Source organism: Pipistrellus hanaki (assembly GCF_964339955.1).
Source record: "Pipistrellus hanaki genome assembly, chromosome: 13".
Lineage (NCBI taxonomy): Eukaryota > Metazoa > Chordata > Mammalia > Chiroptera > Vespertilionidae > Pipistrellus > Pipistrellus hanaki.
The window spans coordinates 32,979,964-33,001,788 of record NC_140515.1 but is presented as its reverse complement, the minus strand read 5'-3'; the positions used below and the strand labels follow the sequence as shown (position 1 = coordinate 33,001,788).

At 41.3% G+C, this 21,825-nt stretch overlaps 1 protein-coding gene across 4 annotated transcripts in view; it reads left to right on the top strand.

Annotated features, from left to right (window-relative positions):
* The window catches only part of ARMC8 (armadillo repeat containing 8), a 75,981-nt gene that overhangs the window by 51,547 nt on the left and 2,609 nt on the right, over window positions 1–21,825 (top strand). For 2 of the 4 annotated variants that reach the window (XM_084901775.1, XM_084901773.1), the window contains 9 exons: window positions 3,505–3,587; window positions 3,895–3,976; window positions 7,995–8,081; window positions 11,026–11,118; window positions 13,202–13,351; window positions 14,438–14,533; window positions 15,284–15,379; window positions 17,925–17,997; window positions 19,304–19,397. In XM_084901775.1, the coding sequence (XP_084757901.1) occupies window positions 3,505–3,587; window positions 3,895–3,976; window positions 7,995–8,081; window positions 11,026–11,118; window positions 13,202–13,351; window positions 14,438–14,533; window positions 15,284–15,379; window positions 17,925–17,997; window positions 19,304–19,397 (854 nt within the window). The remainder of the gene's footprint in view (window positions 1–3,504; window positions 3,588–3,894; window positions 3,977–7,994; window positions 8,082–11,025; window positions 11,119–13,201; window positions 13,352–14,437; window positions 14,534–15,283; window positions 15,380–17,924; window positions 17,998–19,303; window positions 19,398–21,825) is intronic. The other 2 variants (XM_084901774.1, XM_084901772.1) reach the window with 1 other exon arrangement.

Here is a 21,825-nt window from a genome sequence, read left to right as displayed (position 1 = left end):
TTTTAAGCTTTAGCCTGCAAGTTGAAACAAACAGCTTGAACATTTTGAAGGTTTTCCACAGTACCACAGAAGTAGCGCCCTTCAGGACTCGGCTCTGTTACTGAATAACAGCAAACTCATTCAGAATTCAGAACCCATGGACTTAATCTGTGGTAAAATTGTTAGTTATCGTCTTAAAGCTAACCTACCAAAGAACTGTAAATGATCTCTGCAGCACTCATTCATGATGGTAAGTATTTTTAAAGAGTTAATCATGACAGGGCCAGGTTCTGCCACTTGCCCACGGTCCTGAGACCCTTGGCCTTCTGCGTACTGTAAGAAGCAGACCTGGGACTGATAATGCTAGGTACAAAACAGAGGTATTTATAAAACCAAGTAATGCATATTGATCTTACAGTTTCATTAAATGGAGACATAACATTGAGTAGTATTACACTACTGATTGTAATATTGTCATTGCATAAACCATTGAATTACAGTTCCTGGAGGTTTTTTTTTTTGTTTTTTGTTTTTGTTTGTTTTTGTTTTTTTTTTAAGTATGAAGTACAGATTGGTTATTTTGTTAGCTGGTTACAAAGCATCAGATTAAGAAAAAAAAAATTTTTTTTCTTTCATATTTTTTGGTACAAAGTGGGTAATGAGATTCTTTAATTACATCTTTTTCTTCATCTGGCATTTATGACATACTTCCTCCTATGTGTCCAGGAAAGAAGCAGAATACTGGTGTGTACCTTGTAGGAGCTTACAGTACAAAATAGCTAAGGAGATGAGACACTAAATTGCTAGATAGTAATTCCAGAGCCTCATGTGTGTTAGTCTTGTCTATACTAAAAGCCAGTTATGCCATGATTGATACACCCAGATATGATTAAGATATGACTCTAATTAAAATACTCTGTCTGAACAAGTCTGGAAGAATCTGAAGAAGTTTATTTCAGTGTTCCCACTTTTCTGCTTCCAAAGTATTAAAATATGTTGTTGCAGAGTTTTGTCATTTTGTTTCACAAAATCTGTGTTACTTCTGCATCAATTGAAAATATTTTTCTAAGGGACCTGTCTAGATGTGATTACACTGTAGATTAATATTTTAGAAAGTTAGCTTCCAGAGTTAATGATGCCATGCCATAGGTACTATTTCATTGTTTTATTTTGTAGGCAGCTTCTTTATGGAATAGGTGTAAATTTGTTATATGCAGAGTGAGCGAAGAATGGAGCCTTGGAACACGTGTCCATTTAAGGAAGGGTAGGGGAGCGAGGACTGTAACTTAGAGAGATTACAGTTGGAGCACTTACGCCTTTTAAATAGGGGTGCAGGCAGCAGGGCACAGGCCAAGAGAAAGGAACCAGTGTGGTGGGGCAGAGTAAAGCTGCAAGAAAGAGGTAGGGGAGGTAATTTCTGGTTCAAGGTGCAAGGGCTTTGAGCTTGAAGTACCCAACTTCAGTGTAACAAGAGTGAAAAGGTAGGGAGATACTTTAAGGAGAAGAGGAAGTTGAGACAACTTGTGTCCTAGAAAAAAAGCCTTTTCCCTGCAAGAATGAGGTGGGCACAGAGGGACTGAGGGTGGGAGGGAGGTAGGAAGAGTTTGAAGGACAGAAATACATAGGGAAGATGGTAGTATCCTGCAGGTGAGAGCAAAGCTGGCGGAGCAGCGAGGTCCCACCGAGATGGGGTAGTGCACACTGAGGGACCTGGCAGCCAGGTTTATTGAATTTTCTACTGTAAATCAGCACTTTCAGATGTGAAACAGGAGGAAGTGATGGCAGGTCAGTGAAAAAAAGGCATTTGTCTATTAAGTGGCGTATCTGAGTAAGAAATCCAGGTCGGGGAGAAAGGTATGTGAGGGTCGAAAAGCGGATGCAGCCGAAACCGGTTTGGCTCAATGGATAGAGCGTAGGCTTGGGGACTGAAGGGTCCCGGGTTCAATTCTGGTCAAGGGCATGTACCTTGGTTGCGGGCACATCCCCAGTAGGAGGTGTGCAAGAGGCAGCTGATCGATGACTCTCATCGATGTTTCTAACTCTATCTCTCTCCCTTCCTCTCTGTACAAAATCAATAAAATATATTTTTTAAAAAAGAAAAAGAAAGAAAGAAAAGCGAATGCAGTGAGAAAGGAAGGCATTTAGGGGTTAGAAGTGACAATGGGGGCAGAGCTGGATGTGCATAAAGGTAAGGGTGAGATTACCTTTGCTCTTGGGTGAGAAGTATAAGTTTTCTCAGCCACTTAGGAACCTCCAAATCACTATATAAAAATTACCATTGCTACCCTACAGCTGCAGTGTGGTCCCCTGTACTTAATAGTTTATATTCTCCCCATCACTCTTAATTTCAACTGCTTTGTTCTCTCCTCGTTTGGTTTGAACATCCTGAGATTTCCCATCCCCTCCTACTCTGAGGTCAGTGATCCTCAACAATGGCGGCATCCTGGACTCTACCTGTGGAGCTTAAAAAACAAAAACAAAAACAAAAGGCAGGTGCCTGGGCCCCATTCCAGAGACTCTGATTTAATTGGCCTGGATTTTTTTTTAAAAAAAACTTCCCATAGGAGCAATGACTGCCGTTAATGTGTTGTCCATCCTGGGAACCGCCTGGTGAGCACAGGCCTTCTTCTCTACCAGGGCCATCCTGCAAGCATGGCTACTAAGCATGAGGCTCTGTCTTATCTGAGTCCTCCGTTTCTTCATATGCTGGTGGCAATCATCCTAATGGCCACAAAATGGATAAAACAGATAATAAAACATTTATTCGCACTGCCCCTGGCACAAAGAAGTACTCTACAAATGTTAGTTTTGTTAACGTTTGTATTGCGATTATGTTAGCATTTTTAAAAAATATGCTGTTTTTTCTATAGGACCACACAAGTTAAACTTAATTTCTTCCCCACACTATTTATTTTGTATCTATGTATTGCTTAATGAAGAAAAATTGTAGGCTTTGTTTTTAAATTTTTTTAAAAAAAAAGCTCCATGATTGTAATGATTACATGGAGCAGGGCTTGGTGTTATAGTACAAAATGGCAAGGGCCACTTTTCTAAATGTTTAACTTTTCGATTTTCTGGATAAGAAAGTAGCCAGAGGGAGGCTCTGTCGGAAACCCACAGATTAGATTTCATAAGGGCTGTGTGGACCATGGTTTCCCTAGAAGCTCACTGTGGCAGGAACCTTTCTAATGGTAGTTCTGTTTTCTCTTTCACTCTTTCTCAAGACTATTGATACAACACCTCTGCACTAACCATGCCGTGTGGTTATTGTGTTAAGTGTTATTAAAAATAATCAAGCATAATTGGCTCCTTATGTCTGACATTCAGCCTGGCAGGTCCTTAGGGGATAGCCCAACCTTTCTGATGAGATGCCTGCCCCCCGCCACAAACTGATGGTTCCAGAGGTAAAAACTCTCACTAAAGCCAACATTAAGCTTTTAGTGACGCCAGCCTACTTGAGTTTACAAGCAGTGAAGCGTGTCATCTTTGTGTTGTTATTTATGCAGCATTAACCTTTTTCTCCAGATCATTGAGACTGAAAATATGATGGACCGAATTGTGACTGGCTTGTCTGAGTCTAGTGTCAAGGTGCGGTTAGCTGCTGTCAGGTATGAGCTTTAAATGGTCTGAATAAAAACCCCTTGCCATGTGTTTAACCTGTTTCCTTCCCGGACCTTCACCAAGTAAGCACAGAATCCCGGTGTTACTCGCAAGTCTGCTCAGGTGAATTCAGTGCGTAACGTTTAAACCGAGAAGCTAGCCTGGAGAGCCCACCACGTGTTCCGAAGTAGTTGAATTAATAATGTCTGTGGCTATACCTGAAGTGTATGTTAGTAATTGTGAGATGCCAAGCAGCGTGTTTGAAGAGTGTAAGTTTCAGCTTCTTGGAAAGCTAATTTTGATTATTCTTTGTAGATGTTTGCACAGTTTATCTAGATCTGTGCAGCAGCTTCGAACCAGCTTCCAGGATCACGCCGTGTGGAAACCTTTAATGAAGGTAAGGAAAGGAAGGCTCAGCAAGTAACACCCGCTCCCACGGAGCCTCACTGAGCGGAGGCAGCTGCCGCATTCCGGGGCCTGGGAGTAGGTGTGCCTTGTGTGTGGAGCCTTTTGAGCAGTCACCTCCTCAAATCTCATGTTCTAAGCGTCTTTACCCCTGCAGAGTGTGTCTCTGAGCTCAGCATCTCGTGTGACAGGGAAGTGCATGCGTGGTTTTCTTTTACTAACTACAGCTCGAGTTACTCATCTGCTCTCCCTGTGTTTAGTGTTACACTTTGGACTTACCCCCAGAATCATCTTTGTAATTTTTAGTTATAAAAGGAAAGGACTCAGCCATTTACAGATATAATCTGTTCTTAGTCTTTTGTCACTCCCTTGACATTTTTTAACACAATTGTTGCCTCCTACTTTTCTAACTTCTTTTGGCCTTAGGTCTTTTCTTGAGGTGGAATAATGTTTTTCAGGTCAATTAAATCTGAATTGAGACTTAGAATATGCTAATAAGTAAATGCAAGTTTAATGAGCAGAATTTCTTGTTTATGTTTTCTTTGCATTTAATGAACAGAATTTTTTGTTTATGGTTGTTGTTGTTTTTTTGTGTGTATGTGGGTTTTTTTTCACTTCCTGCTAAGAAAGCCTCTGGGCATAGGAAAGCTACCAGTTGTTTTTGTTGTTGTTTTTACTGTAGAGCTCTTGCCTTCAGCTTAAAGCATCAGGGTTACAGTAGAAATGGTCGGGGGAGGCTCCAGGCAGGAGAAGTATGGAGTGGACTTTGAAGGCAAAAGGAAGGCAGGAGGATTAGCCAGAGAGAGGAGCAGCATGAACAGAAGCAGTACCTTCTGGTGTGCGCAGGAAGTGTACTGAAGTAGAGGGCTGGGATAGGAGCCCCCGATGAAGAGTTAGACCAGTGTTTCCCAAACTTCTCTCATGATGAGAATCACCTGGTGGAGTTGTTAAAACACAGATTCCTGAATCCCAACTAAGAAGTGCTAAACTAGAATTTTTGGGAACATATAGGTAAAATTGTATACTTAACTAGTGCTCTAAGACAGATGTTATATACAGAGCACTAAGTTAGGTATGCAATTTTACCTATATGTTCTCAAAAATTCTAGTTTAGCACTTCTTAGTTGGGATTCAGGAATCTGTGTTTTAACAACTCCACCAGGTGATTCTCATCATGAGAGAAGTTTGGGAAACACTGAGTTAGACCAATGTTGTCTACATTTGAGTGATTTTCCTATTGACACTCTTTCTTGTCCTTAAAATGCACCTTTTTCATAGCAGCTTAACCTTTATTTATTGATTCTGTCTATTCACGATTTTCTTTAACTGAGCCCTGTTTCCCAAGATAACTTTTAAATATTTCTTCTTGAGCCAATTTCTCTGATTGCTCAGCTAAGTACCCCTCTCTCATATGATTTGAAAATGGAGCCCTGGCCCAGCCTGTGTTCCTCAGTGGTTCAGTGTCGGCCTATGAACCAGGAGGTCATGGTTCAATACTTGGTCAGGGTACATGCTCAGGTTGTGTGCTTGATCCCCAGTAGGGGGCATGCGGGAGGCAGCCGATCAATGACTCTCATCATTGATGTTTCTCTCCCTCTCCTTTCCTCTCTGAAATCAATAAAAATATATTTAATTTTTCTTTAAATGGAGCCATGGTTGGTGTGGCTCGGTTGGAGCAATCTGAAAGGGTTTTGTGCGTTTGGGTACATGTGGGTATAATTACTATCAAACTACTACTTTGTTGCAGTTTTAAAGTATAGATACTATTAAAAGCTCAAAAGTAGATCAATTATTTTAGATATTTCAGTTCCTCTTCAAAGTCTGTTTGTATGTCTATTGATTTTTTTCCTCTTTTACTTAACAAACCACAAGAGAATAGCCATTTGAATTTAATTAAAATTTTTATTTGTGATTATTTTTTGTAACTATTTTGGTGAAATTCTATTTGGTCAGTGTTAGAGGTCAACTTCCAAATTTCTCGCTGTCTTACACTACATTTAGGAAACACTTCTAAGAATTTTAATGAAATTCTTAAAAGTGTTTCCTAAATGTAGTGTAAGACATTTATCATTTGTTTTCATTTATCATCTTCTGTTTTCATTTATCATTCATTGTTATCTAATTTGACAATAAAATTTGATAAAGGCACATTAACTTCTATAAAATAATAAATATTTTAAAAAGTGAATCATGAAGCAAAGCAACTTTTTAAAGCCTTGGTACGCACTAACTTATTTAAACCAGTGATTCTAAGTAGTGTAATTTTGGAAAATTATTATTGCTCTTATTTTGCCAACATTCATTGAGCACCCATTTTGTGCAGTGTCATTCAGACCAGGGTAAATTAGATCATAGATCTGTAGATTATTCTTCAGACGCTGAAATTTGTTCATAGAAAAGGGGGTTGGTGTGTCTACACATAGAATTTGAACAGTGTGGACGATAATAAGGGTCTTACAAGAGGCCATAAACAGTGGCACAGGGAGGATAGAATGGCTTCTGACTGGAAGGGCTCCACGGAGGCTTCTGGAGGAAGATGGCCTTACAGCATGCATGTGGGGTGCGCCTGAGGGATGGAGAAAGGGAAGGTCAACAGTGTCTTAGAGGGGGTGGTGGCAGACAGAGATCAGCATGCATAACCGGAGATTTATCTTTATCAACTAGCTAACAAGTCACAGGAAAATTAAATACAGTATCTTAGGAGAACTGCTTCTGTTTTGTAATTCTTGCTTATTCTTAACTTGGGACTTCAGGCTTAATTTAACTGAAGAAAGCAGATAATATACTTAACTCTGTTTTTTTAATTGTGGTTGTTTTTGGTGTGTTTTTGTTTGGTTGGTTGGTTGGTTGGTTGGTTTTTGTGATTCTCCGTTTCCCGTTTGCATAGCGAGAGCTCTTAGGACTCCTTTTGGGATGACAAGCCTTATCCGGATTTGCTCCCAAATGCAAAGGGTTTAGGTGGAGTGGTTATTGCATATAAGTGGTAGTGTTTATGAAGCCTTCTGTCTTAGAAATTGGAAAGAACAGGTTCTGATAATGGCTAATGGTGGCTAACATTTGTCATCATGTTGTTGTCTTCAGAGTTGAGTGAAAGTATGGCAGTTAGTTTGCTCTAGACCTGCTCTATGCCTGATTCTATGCCTGATAACAACAAAAACTATGGCAATAAATTACCTTTTTAAAACCCTTATATAATTCTATGTGCCAGTTACTAGTCTAAAATCTTTTCGTTTATTGGTTCTCACAACAACCCTATAAAGTAGATACTATTATTATCCCCATTTGTGTGCAGGAAGTGTACTGAAGTAGAATTCCATTTGACAGCCAAGGAATTCATATGCCCATTCAGTAGTTGGGCTGAAATTTTCACTCAGGCAGTCTATGTTCTTAACTTTTTGCCATTATGCTTCCCTTATTATTCACTATATCACATTCCTTCCTAAACAGTCCTATAAACAAAGTGTTGTTTTCTTTAATTTCTCAACTCAAAGACTCAGAGAGGTTAAGGTACACACATCTCGTAAGTGGAGGAGTCCGAGTCGGAACCAGGGCTCTGGGATTCCATCCCCGCCTTACCTGGCCTGTGCAGCAGCTTAGTCCACCTGTGCGTCTGGTCAGACACGTTCTACTAGGGACACGTCACAAAGCTTGGGCCCTAGTGCAGTTTTGGGTTTCATGAGTGGCCCAAGTTAATGAAATAGAAAGTGCTAACTTTCCCCAAAGCGGTCCCCCCATCTTTAAACCTTTACATGGGCACCCCTCCCTGCCTTGTCTGTCTGCTCTGCACAGCAACTCCCACCCTGGCAGTGGGGCTGTAGCTTCTCCGGGAAGACAGGTGTGAGGGCCGCACTGGGTAAAGGTTCACACAATATCAGGTCCACCTTTCCTAACCAGCTCTCAAATAGGAGAAACCAGGATGAAAGACAAATTGGTTTTTTCCTCATTCTTATGATCTCACCTCCATGTTTCTTTCCAAACCATTAATAGTACCCCTTTTTTTAATTCCCTAGGTTTTGCAAAATGCACCCGACGAAATCTTAGTAGTAGCATCTTCCATGCTATGTAACCTTCTTCTTGAATTTTCTCCAAGCAAAGAGGTTAGTATTGATTTTCTCTTCCTAGACTTTGCCTGGTCCTACCAGGGGCTTAGTCAAATAACTTCCATCGTAGTTGACATTGAAATTTGAAGACTAGTTTTAAAAACTGCTTTTGATGCTGCAAGAAGGAAGGTAGCAAAATCATTTTTAAATATGATTGTTTTAATTTTCTGTTTTCCCTTTTATTCTGCCGTGCATATTCAGATTATTTAAAAGATATTATAATTTGCATTCACTCTAAACTGCCTATAAATGTAAGAAATAATACACAAATAATAGACTATTTTCAACCTATCATTACTAAGGAATAAATTAAGACAATTTTGTAAAACTAGGATTATAAGTAATTTCTGCTGGCATCAGAAAATAATCTCTTTTTTTTTTTTAATCCTCACCTCTTAGGAGTGAGGGTGTTTTTCCCTTGATTTTTAGAGAGAGTGGAGGGGGGAGGGAGAGAGAGAAACATCAGTGTGAGAGAGAGAGAGACACATATTGATTGGTTGCCTCTTGCTCTTATCCCAACTGAACCTGCAACTGAGGTATGTGCCCTTGACCAGAATCGAACCTGTAACCCTTCAATCCTAGAGCCAATGCTCTAACCACTGAGAAAAATCGGCCAGGGCCAGAAAATAATCTTTTTGGTGTTTAGTGTTAATGGTAGTTGTTTGAGGAAGGATTACATGTGTATATATTTTCCCCTTGTTTTATGCATTTTATAAATTATTTGAGCATGTATTATTACTATAGGGAAAATTAAAATCAACTTTAATAAAGGAAGGAGAAAACCTTATCCAGATAATTTTATCATGTTAAAGTATCTCTGGTCTGCCAGTCATGAACTGAGGTTTAGACACTGCCCTTTTATTTTGCATTTAGTGGACCCAGTTTGGTTGAACTATTTGTCTGCAATGTAATAGCTACAGGCTCTGACTGGTAATTAGGAAGGTTTTGGTAACAAGGTGGAGGTTCAGAGGCAGTTATTCACCAGCGATAATCTTGGAACAAGAGGGGAGAGACTGGCAGTTATTCTGAAGGATGACAAAGGCGAGATGAGATGCCAGGGCTTCCGTCAGTTCTCCGCCCTGGTGGCGCGGATCTGGGTCTGATGACGGTCTGGTTGCAGTCAGTGTGACACCGTTAGTCATCCTGCACAGCTGTTGTGAGGCCTCAGATCCACCTTCAGCATATTTAGGGTTTGGTTATGCAGGAAGGTAGATGAGCTCAGGGATGGGATCACTAAAACAGCTGGTTTTCCATATTTAAAACAAACTGGACTATAGTTAGCACTGTCTTATACATTTGAAAGTTGCTAAGAGAGTAGATCTTAAAAGTTCTCATCACAAGGGACAAAATTGTAACTATGTGTGATGGTGAATTTTAACTAGACTTATTGTGATAATCATTTTGTAATACATGCTTACATTGAATAATGTTTTATACCTGAAACTAATTTAATGTATGTCGATTATATTTCAATAAGTAATAAACTGGATCTTGAGCTGGAAGGTAAGGAAGTGTAATAAGAGCATTATTGGACCAGGTGACAAAATTGGAACATGGACTATAAATACTCAGTATTCAATAAAAATATTGTTTTGGTGGTAACTTCTCTGAATTCGGTGATTGTTCTGCAGCTCTGTTCTCTAAGAGAACATCCTTGTTCTGAGAGTAAACACTGAAGCAGTAAGGGTAAAGGGGCATGATGTATGCATTATCCTTTCAAGTGGTTCAGAAAAGATTTAAAAATACAAATATGGGTATATAGAATGAAAAGAGGTCGTGATTAAGCAAAATAATATGGCAAAATGTTAAAAGTTGGTTAATCTGAGAAAAGAATATATGTAAGTTCCATGTATTAATCTTGTTACTTTATAAGTTTGAACTTAGTTGAAAATAAAGTTTTTTTTAAAAAAAATACCACAATTTGTGGAGGAATGTGTATCCTTCAAAAATGTCATAATGAAAGGCACTGCTCTATTTCTTGGCCTATAAATTCAATTGCTTAAGACATTTCTAGAATGTGCTTTAAAGATGGCCTTAAAGCATTCATTGGTGATAGTAAATCAGTCCTTTAGGATTTGAATTTTTTTTAAATATATTTTATTGATTTTTTTTACAGAGAGGAAGAGAAAGGGATAGAGAGACATCGATGAGAGAGAAACATCGATCAGCTGCCTCTTACACATCCCCTACTGAGGATGTGCCCAAAACCAAGGCACATGCCCTTGACCAGAATCAAACCTGGGACCTTTCAGTATGCAGGCCAATGCTCTATCCACCAAGCCAAACCGGTTTCGGCTGGGATTTGAATTTTTATAAAATTAACAAAACCCATTTTTAGCTAAGTATCATAAATTAAGTGATCAGGCTAAACGTGTGCTATTTTAGGTATAAAACATAGTATGACTGTAAGTACAAGACTTATTTTGTTTGTATCACTGAGAAATAGTCCTGAAAGTAGTAGTTCTAAAAGATGAATTCTATTTGGAATAAGATTGATAATTTGGAAGGAGGATAATTTATCTTAGGTTCCATTATAAATCAGCCTATCGCTTCATAGTCAGCTTGGAAACAACACATGAGATAGTGAGATCTATGCCTATAAAAACTCTCAGAGGATGCTGAGACTGAGCCTGTGGAACTAGATAATAGAGTCATGTGTGTGTGTGAAATGTACAGATTGAAGGATACCTCCTGAGTCTTTCAGGACTACCAGAAAAACAGGAAATGACAGGGATTGTTTGTGTTTTTAGATTTGAGAGAGAATAATTGTCCTTGCCCTTCTCAAGGTGATTTTTATGGCCACCTCACTCCCTGCTCTGTGAAAGTTGCTTGGACTTGGGTAAGAGTGCAAACAAAATCATAAGCAGAGTGCCAGGGTATGTACACATTTCGTTCACAAACCTGACTTAAAGCCTGTGTTTTTCCCCCTTTCCAACGGCAGCCAATATTAGAATCAGGAGCTGTAGAGCTACTTTGTGGATTAACACAAAGTGAAAACCCTGCTTTACGAGTGAATGGAATTTGGGCTCTTATGGTACGTTTCACTCTTTTATGTATGTCATCATTTACAAAGAGAATAAAGCTATTTTCAAAATTAAAACTAAAAAATGTACTATTTGAAATGTGGAGTTTTCTCTTTAAAAAAAAAAACACAAAACTTATCTATATTAGCCTAGTTTTCTTTTCTTTATTTATTTATTTACTTTTAGTTAGTTATCTTTAGTTGTTGACAGTATTACAAATATCCCTATTTCCCCTCTTTGCCCCCTCCCTCCAATTCCCAATCTACCCAAGGCCTTCACCACACTGTTGTCTGTGTCTATGGGCTGTTGATATATGCATATAAATTCTTTGGTTAGTCTCAGTTTTCTAAAGACCTATGACCTAGCAGACTCCAAATTCAGCTTTCAGATGTTATTTTTTATTTTAAAAAATATATATTTCATTGATTTTTAACAGAGAGGAAGGGAGAGAAAGAGAGAGTTAGAATCATCAATGAGAGAAAACATCAATCAGCTGCCTCCTGTACACCCTCTACTGGGGATGTGCCCGCAACCAAAGTACATGTCCTTGACCGGTATCGAGCCTGGGACCCTTGGGTCCGCAAGCTGACACTCTGTCCACTGAGCCAAACCAGTTAGGGCAGTTTTCAGATTTAAACATAAGCAAGTTGCTTGGCCATTGTGTGCCTTTATTCTATTAATGAGATAAGTGGACAGATGTTGAAACTCATTATGAACATATTGATATCTGTATAGAGCTACCTTTTTTATATTTTTGTTATTCCTAACCCTAGGATATTTTTTCCATTGATTTTTAGAGAGAGTGAAAGGGGGAGGGAGACACAGAGAGAGAGAGACCTATCAATTGGTTGCCTCCTGCATGCCCCCACAACTGGGAGCTGGGGATTGAACCTGGGACCCTTCAATCTGAGGGCCAATGCTCTAGCCATTGAGAAAAACCCATTAGGACAGAGCTACCTACTTTACAAAGCACTTTTGTGTCTTTGTTTTGTTTTGTTTTTAAATTTTTATTTTAATAATTTTTTGGTATTTTTTATTTATTTTATTGTTGACAGTATCACAGATGTCCCTTTCTCTTTATCCCCCTGTTTCCAGCTCCTGCCCCACCCCAGGCCTTCACCATACTATTATGTGTGTCCATTGGTTATACATAATAAACAAATACTTTTAAGTCATTTTCAAAATGCATAGCACAATATAGTTGTTGTTTTTTTGTTTTGTTTTTATTTTTTAATTTTTTTAAATATATGAACATATACCAGCCCTCATGAACTCTGACTATTTTTTAATATATTTTATTGATTTTACACAGAGAGGAATTGAGAGGGATAGAGAGTTAGAAATGTCGATGAGAGAGAAACATCGACCAGCTGCCTCTTGCACACCCCCCACCGGGGATGTGCCCGCAACCAAGGTACGTGCCCTTGACCGAAATTGAACCCAGGACCTTTCAGTCCACAGTCTGATGCTCTATCCACTGAACCAAACCGTTTTCGGCACAGTATAGTTGTTAATAGTCATTTTGTTATTAAAGTACACAGAAGGCAATGTGATAATCATAAGGATATTCTCAAAAGTAATAATGAATTTTGTATTTATTTGAGAAATCTTAAAGATACTCAACTGCCTGTGTCAGAAAGTCATCATATTACTAATAAAGGAATATATATAGAAGTGACAGTATCTTTCTCTTGACAGACAGAATATAATTAACAGGAATCAGAAAAATAATGTGACATAATTAAGGATTTTTTTTTTTTTACAGATTCTATTAGTACTTTGAAAATAATCAGTTACTATTTTTAAAAAAATATATATTTTTATTGATTTCAGAGAGGAAGGGAGAGGGAGAGAGAGAGAAACATCAATGATGAGAGAGAATGAAAAGTCAGCCGCCTCCTGCATGCCCCCAACTGGGGATCAAGCCCACAACCCAGGCAGTGCCCCTGACCAGAATCGAACCTGGAACCCTCAGTCCGTAGTCCGACGCTCTATCCACTGACCCAAACCAGCTAGGGCTGGAGTTACTATTAAAAATATAATTTAATAAAGCAAGTGTAGACATGATTCTTGAAATTTCTTTAATCCTTTCAGAATATGGCATTTCAGGCTGAACAAAAAATAAAAGCAGATATTTTACGAAGCTTGAGTACCGAGCAGCTATTCCGGTTATTGTCGGATTCAGATTTGAATGTGCTGATGAAAACATTGGGGCTTCTTAGAAATCTCCTCTCTACTCGGCCTGTAAGTAAAATCACCCCGGCTTCCAGGTTAACTACCTCTCATACGATCGCAAAACATCACCCTCCCCTCCTCTCCCAGCAACATCTACCCACAAGTGTGATTGAAAAACTGCTTCTGCCCAGAGAAGCTAGGAGTTGAACACCTTCATAGGTGTGGAAGCCGCTTCACCATATATGGCCACCTGACTCTGCATTCCTTCACTGCCTGTCCTGTCTCTCTCTCCTTCCACCTTGCTGCATTTGAGCTTATCTTAATTGGTTACTTTATTCTTAGCTGTTTGCTGGGTTTTCTTACCAGCCTAAGGAATTATCTCTGAGACTTCTGATTCTTTCACTTTAGAGAATCCTCTTAGGGCCATTCCAGAGACAGACACCCCCCACTCACCCGGCCCAGTTAGTGGACTGATCGCTGAAGATGTCAGTGTGGAGAGCAGTGGATATGTCAGAGCAGGAGAAGCGGAGCCTCGCTCTATGGGCCCTTTCATTGTTCTTAACGGTCCCTGAGCAACATTGACAGGGGCCTTTCACGTAGATGAAAAAGCATGAGTGGTTTCTTCTCTGTGCCTCACTTGTTTTTATTCAATTTATTAAAAAGAAAAACACCAGTTTACCCTTTTCTCCCTACCCTCTGCCTACCACCAAACTGTCTCTGTATCTATGGTCATAATCTTCTTATTTATATAAAAATATATCTTACATATTATGCATTACTATTTATATTTTATTTGTTTTTTTAGTCTTCTTTATACATTTATGCTCAAAGATTGCCACATCTCTAGCTTCCACATCTCCCTCACCCATTTTTATGTGCCTACTTTTTCTTTAATATATTTGCATTTGATGATCCCATGTGATTATAATTCCATATTTTGTCAAGCCAAGTCTACTCTCTTTTCATCCTAAAGTCTTCAAAAAAAAATGTTGAAGGCAAAATGCAGTTTCAAACACAATTCTTTGACATCTAGTTCTATATGCTATGGTGTTCTCTTTGAAGTATAGTTGTATATTTAGAAGCCTCTGTTCTCTCCTGTGGGATTTTTTTCTTTGTCCCCCAAGTGATAATTGTGGATTTCCCATTGTTTTGCAGCATATAGATAAAATCATGAGCACCCACGGAAAGCAGATTATGCAAGCCGTCACTCTTATTCTGGAAGGGGAGCATAACATTGAAGTCAAAGAACAGGTAGGGGTTCCCTTTCCTTGAGGAATATCTTCCGATTTTTCCAAGAAAGATTTGAATTCTTCCCCCTTGGCCCTGGCTGGTTGGTCCTGTGCACCAAGGGGTGTGCCCTTGACTGGAATCAAACCCGAGACCCTTCATTCTGAGCGCCGACGCTCTATGCCAACAAGGCAGGGAATGCTTCTTGGAGGGAATGACACTGAGTCCAGGAGCACAGTCAGTCAGGAATCACTCAAAGTGAAGGTAATTTTCTCCAACTTTAATCCACATTTGTTTCCCTTTGTGTTCCTCTAGTAGGTTTCAAAAAAGTTTGGGTTCTAATTGCACATGGCTAGTGGACAGGGCTCAGGCCTTCACCCAGAGGTCATTCGCTTGTGAACAAGTAGCATTTGGAGAGAGGGAGGGGACTTGCAACATTTCTGAAGCTACCACCAAAGAGGCGGCCCCTTTGAGGAAACCTTGTAGGGAAGTAACAAGAGCTTCTCTCAGAAATAGGGTTTTCAAGAAAATATTAAATTATGTTTTCCCTTTCATTTATGTGATAGCATGGACTATAAGACATGCCTGCCTTTGCCCAGCGATGGTTTATGCCCGGAAAGAAACCACTGAAATGTTTGGATTCCTTGGGCTGGTTGGCAGTGAGGCCAGGGAGTGAGAAATCAAGACATTCAAATTGGGCAGAAAATCCCAATTTGAGAGAGCTCAGTATGGGACTTTAGCGTTCTCCTGATCACTGACCTTTGTTCTTTCCAGACACTGTGCATCCTAGCCAACATCGCAGATGGCACAACGGCAAAAGAACTCATTATGACCAATGATGACATCCTGCAGAAAATCAAGTATTACATGGTAGGCCTTTGTCTCCTTTCACTGCTCTGCACTAGCCACAGGTGAGAGGCAGGGACTTCGAACAGATGCAGGAACTCTCTTCTGTCCTGAAGAAGAAGCAACAACAGCAGGTCCTAGAAGCTGTGCCCTTGGCAGGGTTACCACACACCACCCCAGTCCCCACCCTTGTCATCTGATTACCTCTTATTCAGTGAAGACCTGAGCATTTGGCTCTCAGCATCCCCAGTCCCTGCCCTCCCTCAAGGCTATGTGGAGGATCGCCCTAGCCCTCTTTGATCCATTTACTTTCTGTGGTGTGTGTGTGTGTGTGTGTGTGTGTGTGTGTGTGCGCTTAAATATATTTTATTGATTTTTTACAGAGAGGAAGGGAGAGAGATAGAGAGTTAGAAACATCGATCAGCTGCCTCCTGCACAGCTCCCCCACCTGGGATGTGCCCACAACCAAGGTACAGGCCCTTGACCGGAATCGAACCTGTGACCCTTCAGTCCACAGGCTGATGCTCTATCCACTGAGCCAAACCGATTAGGGCTGGTCCATTTACTTTCATACACAATCTGCCAACTGCTTCCAAACATTTCAGCCATCAACCCTCTCATGACGATGCCCTGGATCTTACCGCCAGAAACTGCCTGTTGCCAAAAAGTGGCTATCAAACATTCTTGCTCTTTTCACTGTTATTGTCTTCTTGCAGAACCCTAAACATGGGTGCCCCGGTGTTCTCTTTGCCTGCCATGTCAGAGCTGACAGCTGTAGAGAATGGCACAGAACTAGGCTGGCTGGTTTCTTGTTAAATTCATTCCAGAACCCAGATAGGCACTCAGTACTGCCTAGTACCCTCCTGTGGTTCTCCAGCAAGCTGGCACCCTGTTCTCTCTCTTTAAAAAATAAATAAATAAATAAATAAATCCCATTGCTTTTTGGAGAGGGGACAGACAGAGAGAGAAACATTGATCAGTTTCCTCAAGCCTGTAACCAAGGTATATGCCCTTGACTAGAATCAAACCTGGGGCCCTTCAGTGCGTGGGCCAAGGCTTTAGCCACTGAGCCAAACCGGCTGGCGCAACACCCTCATTCTCCACAAAAATAGGTTCTTGCCTTCCATTCTTTAAACCTCATCCCTTCTGCCCATCACTAGGAGTGATGACCTCACTTTTTGTTTTATTAAAAGAAAAGAAGCCAAAATCCCTAATACACCTTAAATAAAATCCATCCTCCTTATTATGGCCTGTGAAGTCCCACACGACCTGACTTGTCTTTCTCAGTTCACACAAGCTGTACAGCTCCTTCGTACCTCAGACCTTTTCAGGAACTTCCCCTTCCTTTCAAAACCTCTAGCCCCTACCTCTTTGTACAACTGGCATTGTCTTCGAGTCTCTGCTTACATGTCACCTCCTTCAAAGAGATCTTTTCTGTGCACTCCGCCTAAATTAGGTTCCTACCCCTCATCATAGCAATTTGTTTCTCAAAACATATTTATTTGCATGAATGATAAACTTACACATAGTAAATGCTTATTGTTGTACTATCTACAAGTTCATTCATTCAACAAATACAGCCTGAGGGTAGGAGCAGATGATAACTTTTGTTTTGTTTGTCTCAATGGAGCCCTAGCTAGACAGCTGCTAAAAAAAAGTCTTGGCTTGTAGAAGGAGAAAGAATCACCAATCATAGAATGTAATTGAGGAAGCCACATCCATTTCTTTGTCTCGGCTTATTAGAGAGAGAGTCCTGCATGGTCAGATAAGTCTGTCCTAGCATATATCACTGGCATTTTCTCAGATATGAATAAATTATTTCAATGTACTGGGGTGTGTGTGTGTGTGTGTGTGTGTGTGTGTGTGTATTTTTGGTGGTGTTTTTTTACACCAGGAGGAAAACCACTTGTAAAGACCATTCAACCATTGGGCCCTTTTTCATTTAGGAGAAAGCATAAATGATAAAATGATCCAAATGGTTGTGCTTTCAGTACATAAAGAAAAATAAATAGAATTGTGTTTCAGACAAATAGGTGGCTCCTTAACAATAGGGACATTCAAGATAAACCAAATAGAGTCAAGTTTTTGGAGATGTTCCTACAGAAATGAGAGTAATTTGAATCAGATTATCAGCAGCTGCAGAGAGAAATACCAAATGCACATCCATCCAGTTTATTGGCCGCTAGTGGCCTGAAAGTTTTCTAATAGGAATAAGGCATAGCTTAATCTAAAGCACGGAATTGTCGTGTCCGTGTGGAATAAAGGATAGATTACAAACGGCACCTGTGGCCCTGGAGGTGCTCTGGGTGGCCAGCCAGAGGCTGTCTGAAATTGGAATGTGAGTGTTTTGGCAAGGTTTTCCCCGTTTGCCAGATTCTCCACCATTTTTTATTGTCTTTAGTCCAGTCCATTCACCCATTAGTGCTAACTTTGTGACCCCTCAAGACATTTGAATTTGAAGTCCTTGCTTAAAACCTTTAGGCTGTTGGGGTTGCTTATAGTATGTCACAAAAAGATGGTCTAAAATGAGATTACCTCCATTTTTATTTCCCTTTTCTGCATCAAATAGGGTCATTCACATATCAAGCTGCAGCTTGCCGCGATGTTTTGTATATCAAACCTCATATGGAATGAAGAGGAAGGTAAGAGATCGGTGAGATTTATTCTGAAATGATGGGAGGGAAGTCCCACTCAGGGAAGGCAGCAGGCGCCCCTGAGATCCTGGGTTGAGGCCCTGCTCACTGGGTCCGAACAGCGTCGCCCTGAGAAGCTGTGGGACTAGCCTGAGTCAGCTGGACAGTTAACACTGAGCCCCACCTTGGAGTCAACACTAGAAGTAGGTGACAGTCCCTGCCCTGAGAGAGCTGAGGAGGCAGTGAGAGGCACTGAAGAAGAGGAGATGTAGGAGTGAGTGGGAGGACAGGCCTTTCACTGTTGCAGAGGAATGCATGTAAGGACTACGGGCACATCAGCTTAATGGAGAAGGGGGTGCGTTGGTGAGAAATGAAAAGTACGTGTGACTGTGAAGCAGGCAGTCTGTCAGGAGGTCCTCCACCTTGGCTGTTGACTAAAACCTCTGGGAAGTTTGCACAGACTGATTACATCAGAATCCGGAGGCGTGGGCTGCAGGCAAGAGTTTTTAAAACTCCCCAGATGATTCCAGCTCCCCCAATGCAGTAGCACTAGGTCTCATTGCTGGGTTGACTGCCTAAAACTCCCCTGGGGAACTTTTGAAGATGCAAATTTCTGGGCTCCATCCCTAGAGATTCTGGTTTACTCGGTCTAGATGGGGTCAGTGCAAAAGTGAGTCACGGAAGCTCTTCGGTGGGGAGGAAGGACTCCAGCTGATTACTCTGCTCAGCTGCTGTATCCAGAACAAAGCAGAAGGAGGAGAAACGATTCAACAATGTACAGACCCTAGAATCCAAGTCTGGTGCCAGGGAAACAAGGCTGCCCTCAGGAGGTCCTAGTCTGGTTGGAAGCTAGACCAGAGCCGTGTGAAGTTGGAACTATCACATGCTGACGAGAGGCAGCAGGAAGTGCTGGGAGGGCAGTGGAGGGTGGAAGAGAACAGAAAGAGGAGACCAAGACCTGTTGGGGGTAGGAAGAGCCTGGCTTGGTGTGTCCGGAAAGAAGTGAAGCTGGGGCCTGATGACAGAGGGCCTGGTGCCAGGCGGAAGAAGCGGACCTGGTCCACGGAGAAGCTAGCTGAGGAGCAGACCTCAGGAAGGACTGCAGGAAGGAGGGTGAGAGGCCGGGAAACCAGTTAGAAAGCTGTTGGAGGATCCGAGTCAGAGGGCGTCCATACACAGGGAGAGAGGAGGCCAAGGGAAAGAGGGGGGACAGTGAAGAACTCCGGTAAAGTCAGGCTCCAGGTTGTTGATTGTACACTAAGGTGAGCAACTCTCTGGGTCATGTGCCAGTAACCTGTTAGCTTTAATCTCTTAGGTTCACAAGAACGCCAGGATAAATTACGAGACATGGGCATTGTAGATATTCTACACAAACTGAGTCAGTCACCAGATTCAAACCTTTGTGACAAGTGAGTATCGAAAGGGCCTGCTTTGGGGTACTTGAAGAAGAATTTGAATTGCTTACCAATTAACATGGCCAAACTTAAAACCTTTTAGATTCTTGGATTCCCTTTTTAATTTTCTGTGAGCCACCTGTGTAACATTTGAGATCACTAGTTAAACTAATAATTAGCAAATTAATAAAGATCCTCATCTTACTCTGAATTAACATGAGTCTGGGCTGTCTTAGTGGGTATCTAGAAAAGATTCAGAGGCCATTCCTTACATTCCTTTAATCATTAGACTAGAAATGCATGTGGCTTTCAGAAAGGAAGGCATTCGTTAATGAAACATGGCCTCCAAACCTCCCTGAGCACTGCCTTTTGTCTGCCTGGCCTGGCTGCTGGGGAGGCGGCAGTGACCACTGAGGAGTGAAAGAGCTCACCCTTTCTTGGGAGAGGCAAGAATCATAATCAGAGATCCCTCTAGCCTCAAAATGGTCAAAAGTGTTTTTCCTAGCTGTGTCTTCCTACTCCCTTATAATGCAGCCTTCACTTCTCAGCTCACTTCCGTGCATAACCATGACTACAACAACGCACATCAGCTCTCATCTCCAGATTCTTAAGCACAACCTAAGCCCTTCCTGGCTTGGCCCTGCCTTTCTCATCCTCTACATCCCCCCTCCAATCCCATGCCCACCCTACCTACCCAGTCCAGTATCACATCTTCATGTTCATCTTGATTCACCATTTCAGTCTCCTCTCTTCTGAATCCTTATTCATTCAGCAGTTGCTTGTTTGTTAATACTAACCTCTGCCAGGCACTGTTTTAGGCATTGGTGATATAACGGTGAATAAAATCAGTGAAGTCCTTACTTTCATGACACTTACATTCTAGTACAGAAGACAGTAAGCAAACAAATATGGAATATAAGAGCAGGAAATGAGATTTACTACGAACAAAAAGCAAGTTGAGGGACTGGAGAGTAAGAAAATTTATTTTCATACAGATTAGTCAATAAGGCCTCTCTGAAAATGTGACATTTGATCAAAGGCCTGGATGAAGTGAGTCTGCCAGGCAGATGTTCAGAGGAAGAGTGTTCCAGGCAGAGGGGCAGAACCTGAGGCAGTAATGAGCTTGACATGTTCAAGGAGTAGCAGGAAGACCACTGGGGTTGGAGGAAACGAAACCGGGGGAGAGAGATAGAAGAGGGCTCAGGGAGGAGGTGGGGAGCACGTGAAGAGCCTTGCAGCCAATAGTAAGGCCTTTGGATTTCACTCAGAGTTTATTGGAGAGTTTTGAGCAAAACAGATATTATCTGATTTGAATTTTTAGAAGATCATTCTGGTGGCTGTGGAGAGAATCGTCTGGATAGAGCAAAAATTGAAACAGGGAGACTAGTTAAAGGTTGTTGGCCTGTGCATAAGAGATGGGGGTGGTAGTGGTAGAAGTATTGAGAAGTGGTCTGATTCAGGACTTAAAAGGTACCAACAGGAAAGAGAGAACAAGAAACTGCCTAGAGTTTTAGCCTGAAGCAACTGTATAGTGGATTGTCATTGATCAAGATGGTGAAGAAGTGAGCAAAGTGGGTAGGGACAGGGAGATAAAAAGTTCTTGTTTGGGCCAGCCCACTTTGCGGTGCCTGTTAGGTAAACGAGGGCCTTGGAAGAGTGGGGCTGTGCATAAAAATACGCTCACTCAGAGGTAGGATGTAGTAGCAGCCATAACCCTGTTTCTGTAGGAAAATTTCCTTGTAGAACTCAACTTATAACTTAGAGACAGTTTGAATATAGCTTTCTGCTCCGATGTGTTGGTCTATTTGTAACTATCATCTTTATAGAGTCTTAGATAATTACAGGAATATCCCTTAGTATACCACTTTGAAAACTGTAGATTATATCTGTTACTTTGCTATATAGAAACTGCACGTGAGGCCAGCTTATTGCATGCCTCGCCTACGTGGTATACTTTCATCAGCCAATAGGAACTGAAAATGTTAGCCTTTCCTCCATTAGCGTGGAAGGGAAGACCATTGCTAAAACCTGACTTCCTGACTCCCACAAGCTCATAACAGGAGCGGTAAAGGAGGCCTCCTCAGTTCTAGCTCAAAGGAAGACACCTTTACCAGGATCAGGATAGGTCAAGTCGCTGCCCACATTGCATCTTTTCCTCTCCAACTAGTTGCCTTCTTTCCCAATCATAATAAACGTACATCCCACATTGTCAGTGTCATTAGGGGAAGAAGCAGATGAGCTTGTAACCTGTTCTGAGGCACTGGAACCATGACAGCGTCCTGGCGCCTTCTGTGCACCTTTAGTCAGCACCTAAACACCTTCCTGGGTCAATTTTAGTTTCCAAAACCCTAAGCTTCCTCCCCAGTGTCCTGTGGCGCTGGGTAAAACCTGCATGGCAATAGGACATGATTCCGGGTCCCAGGCAACTCTGTGCCAGTGGCAA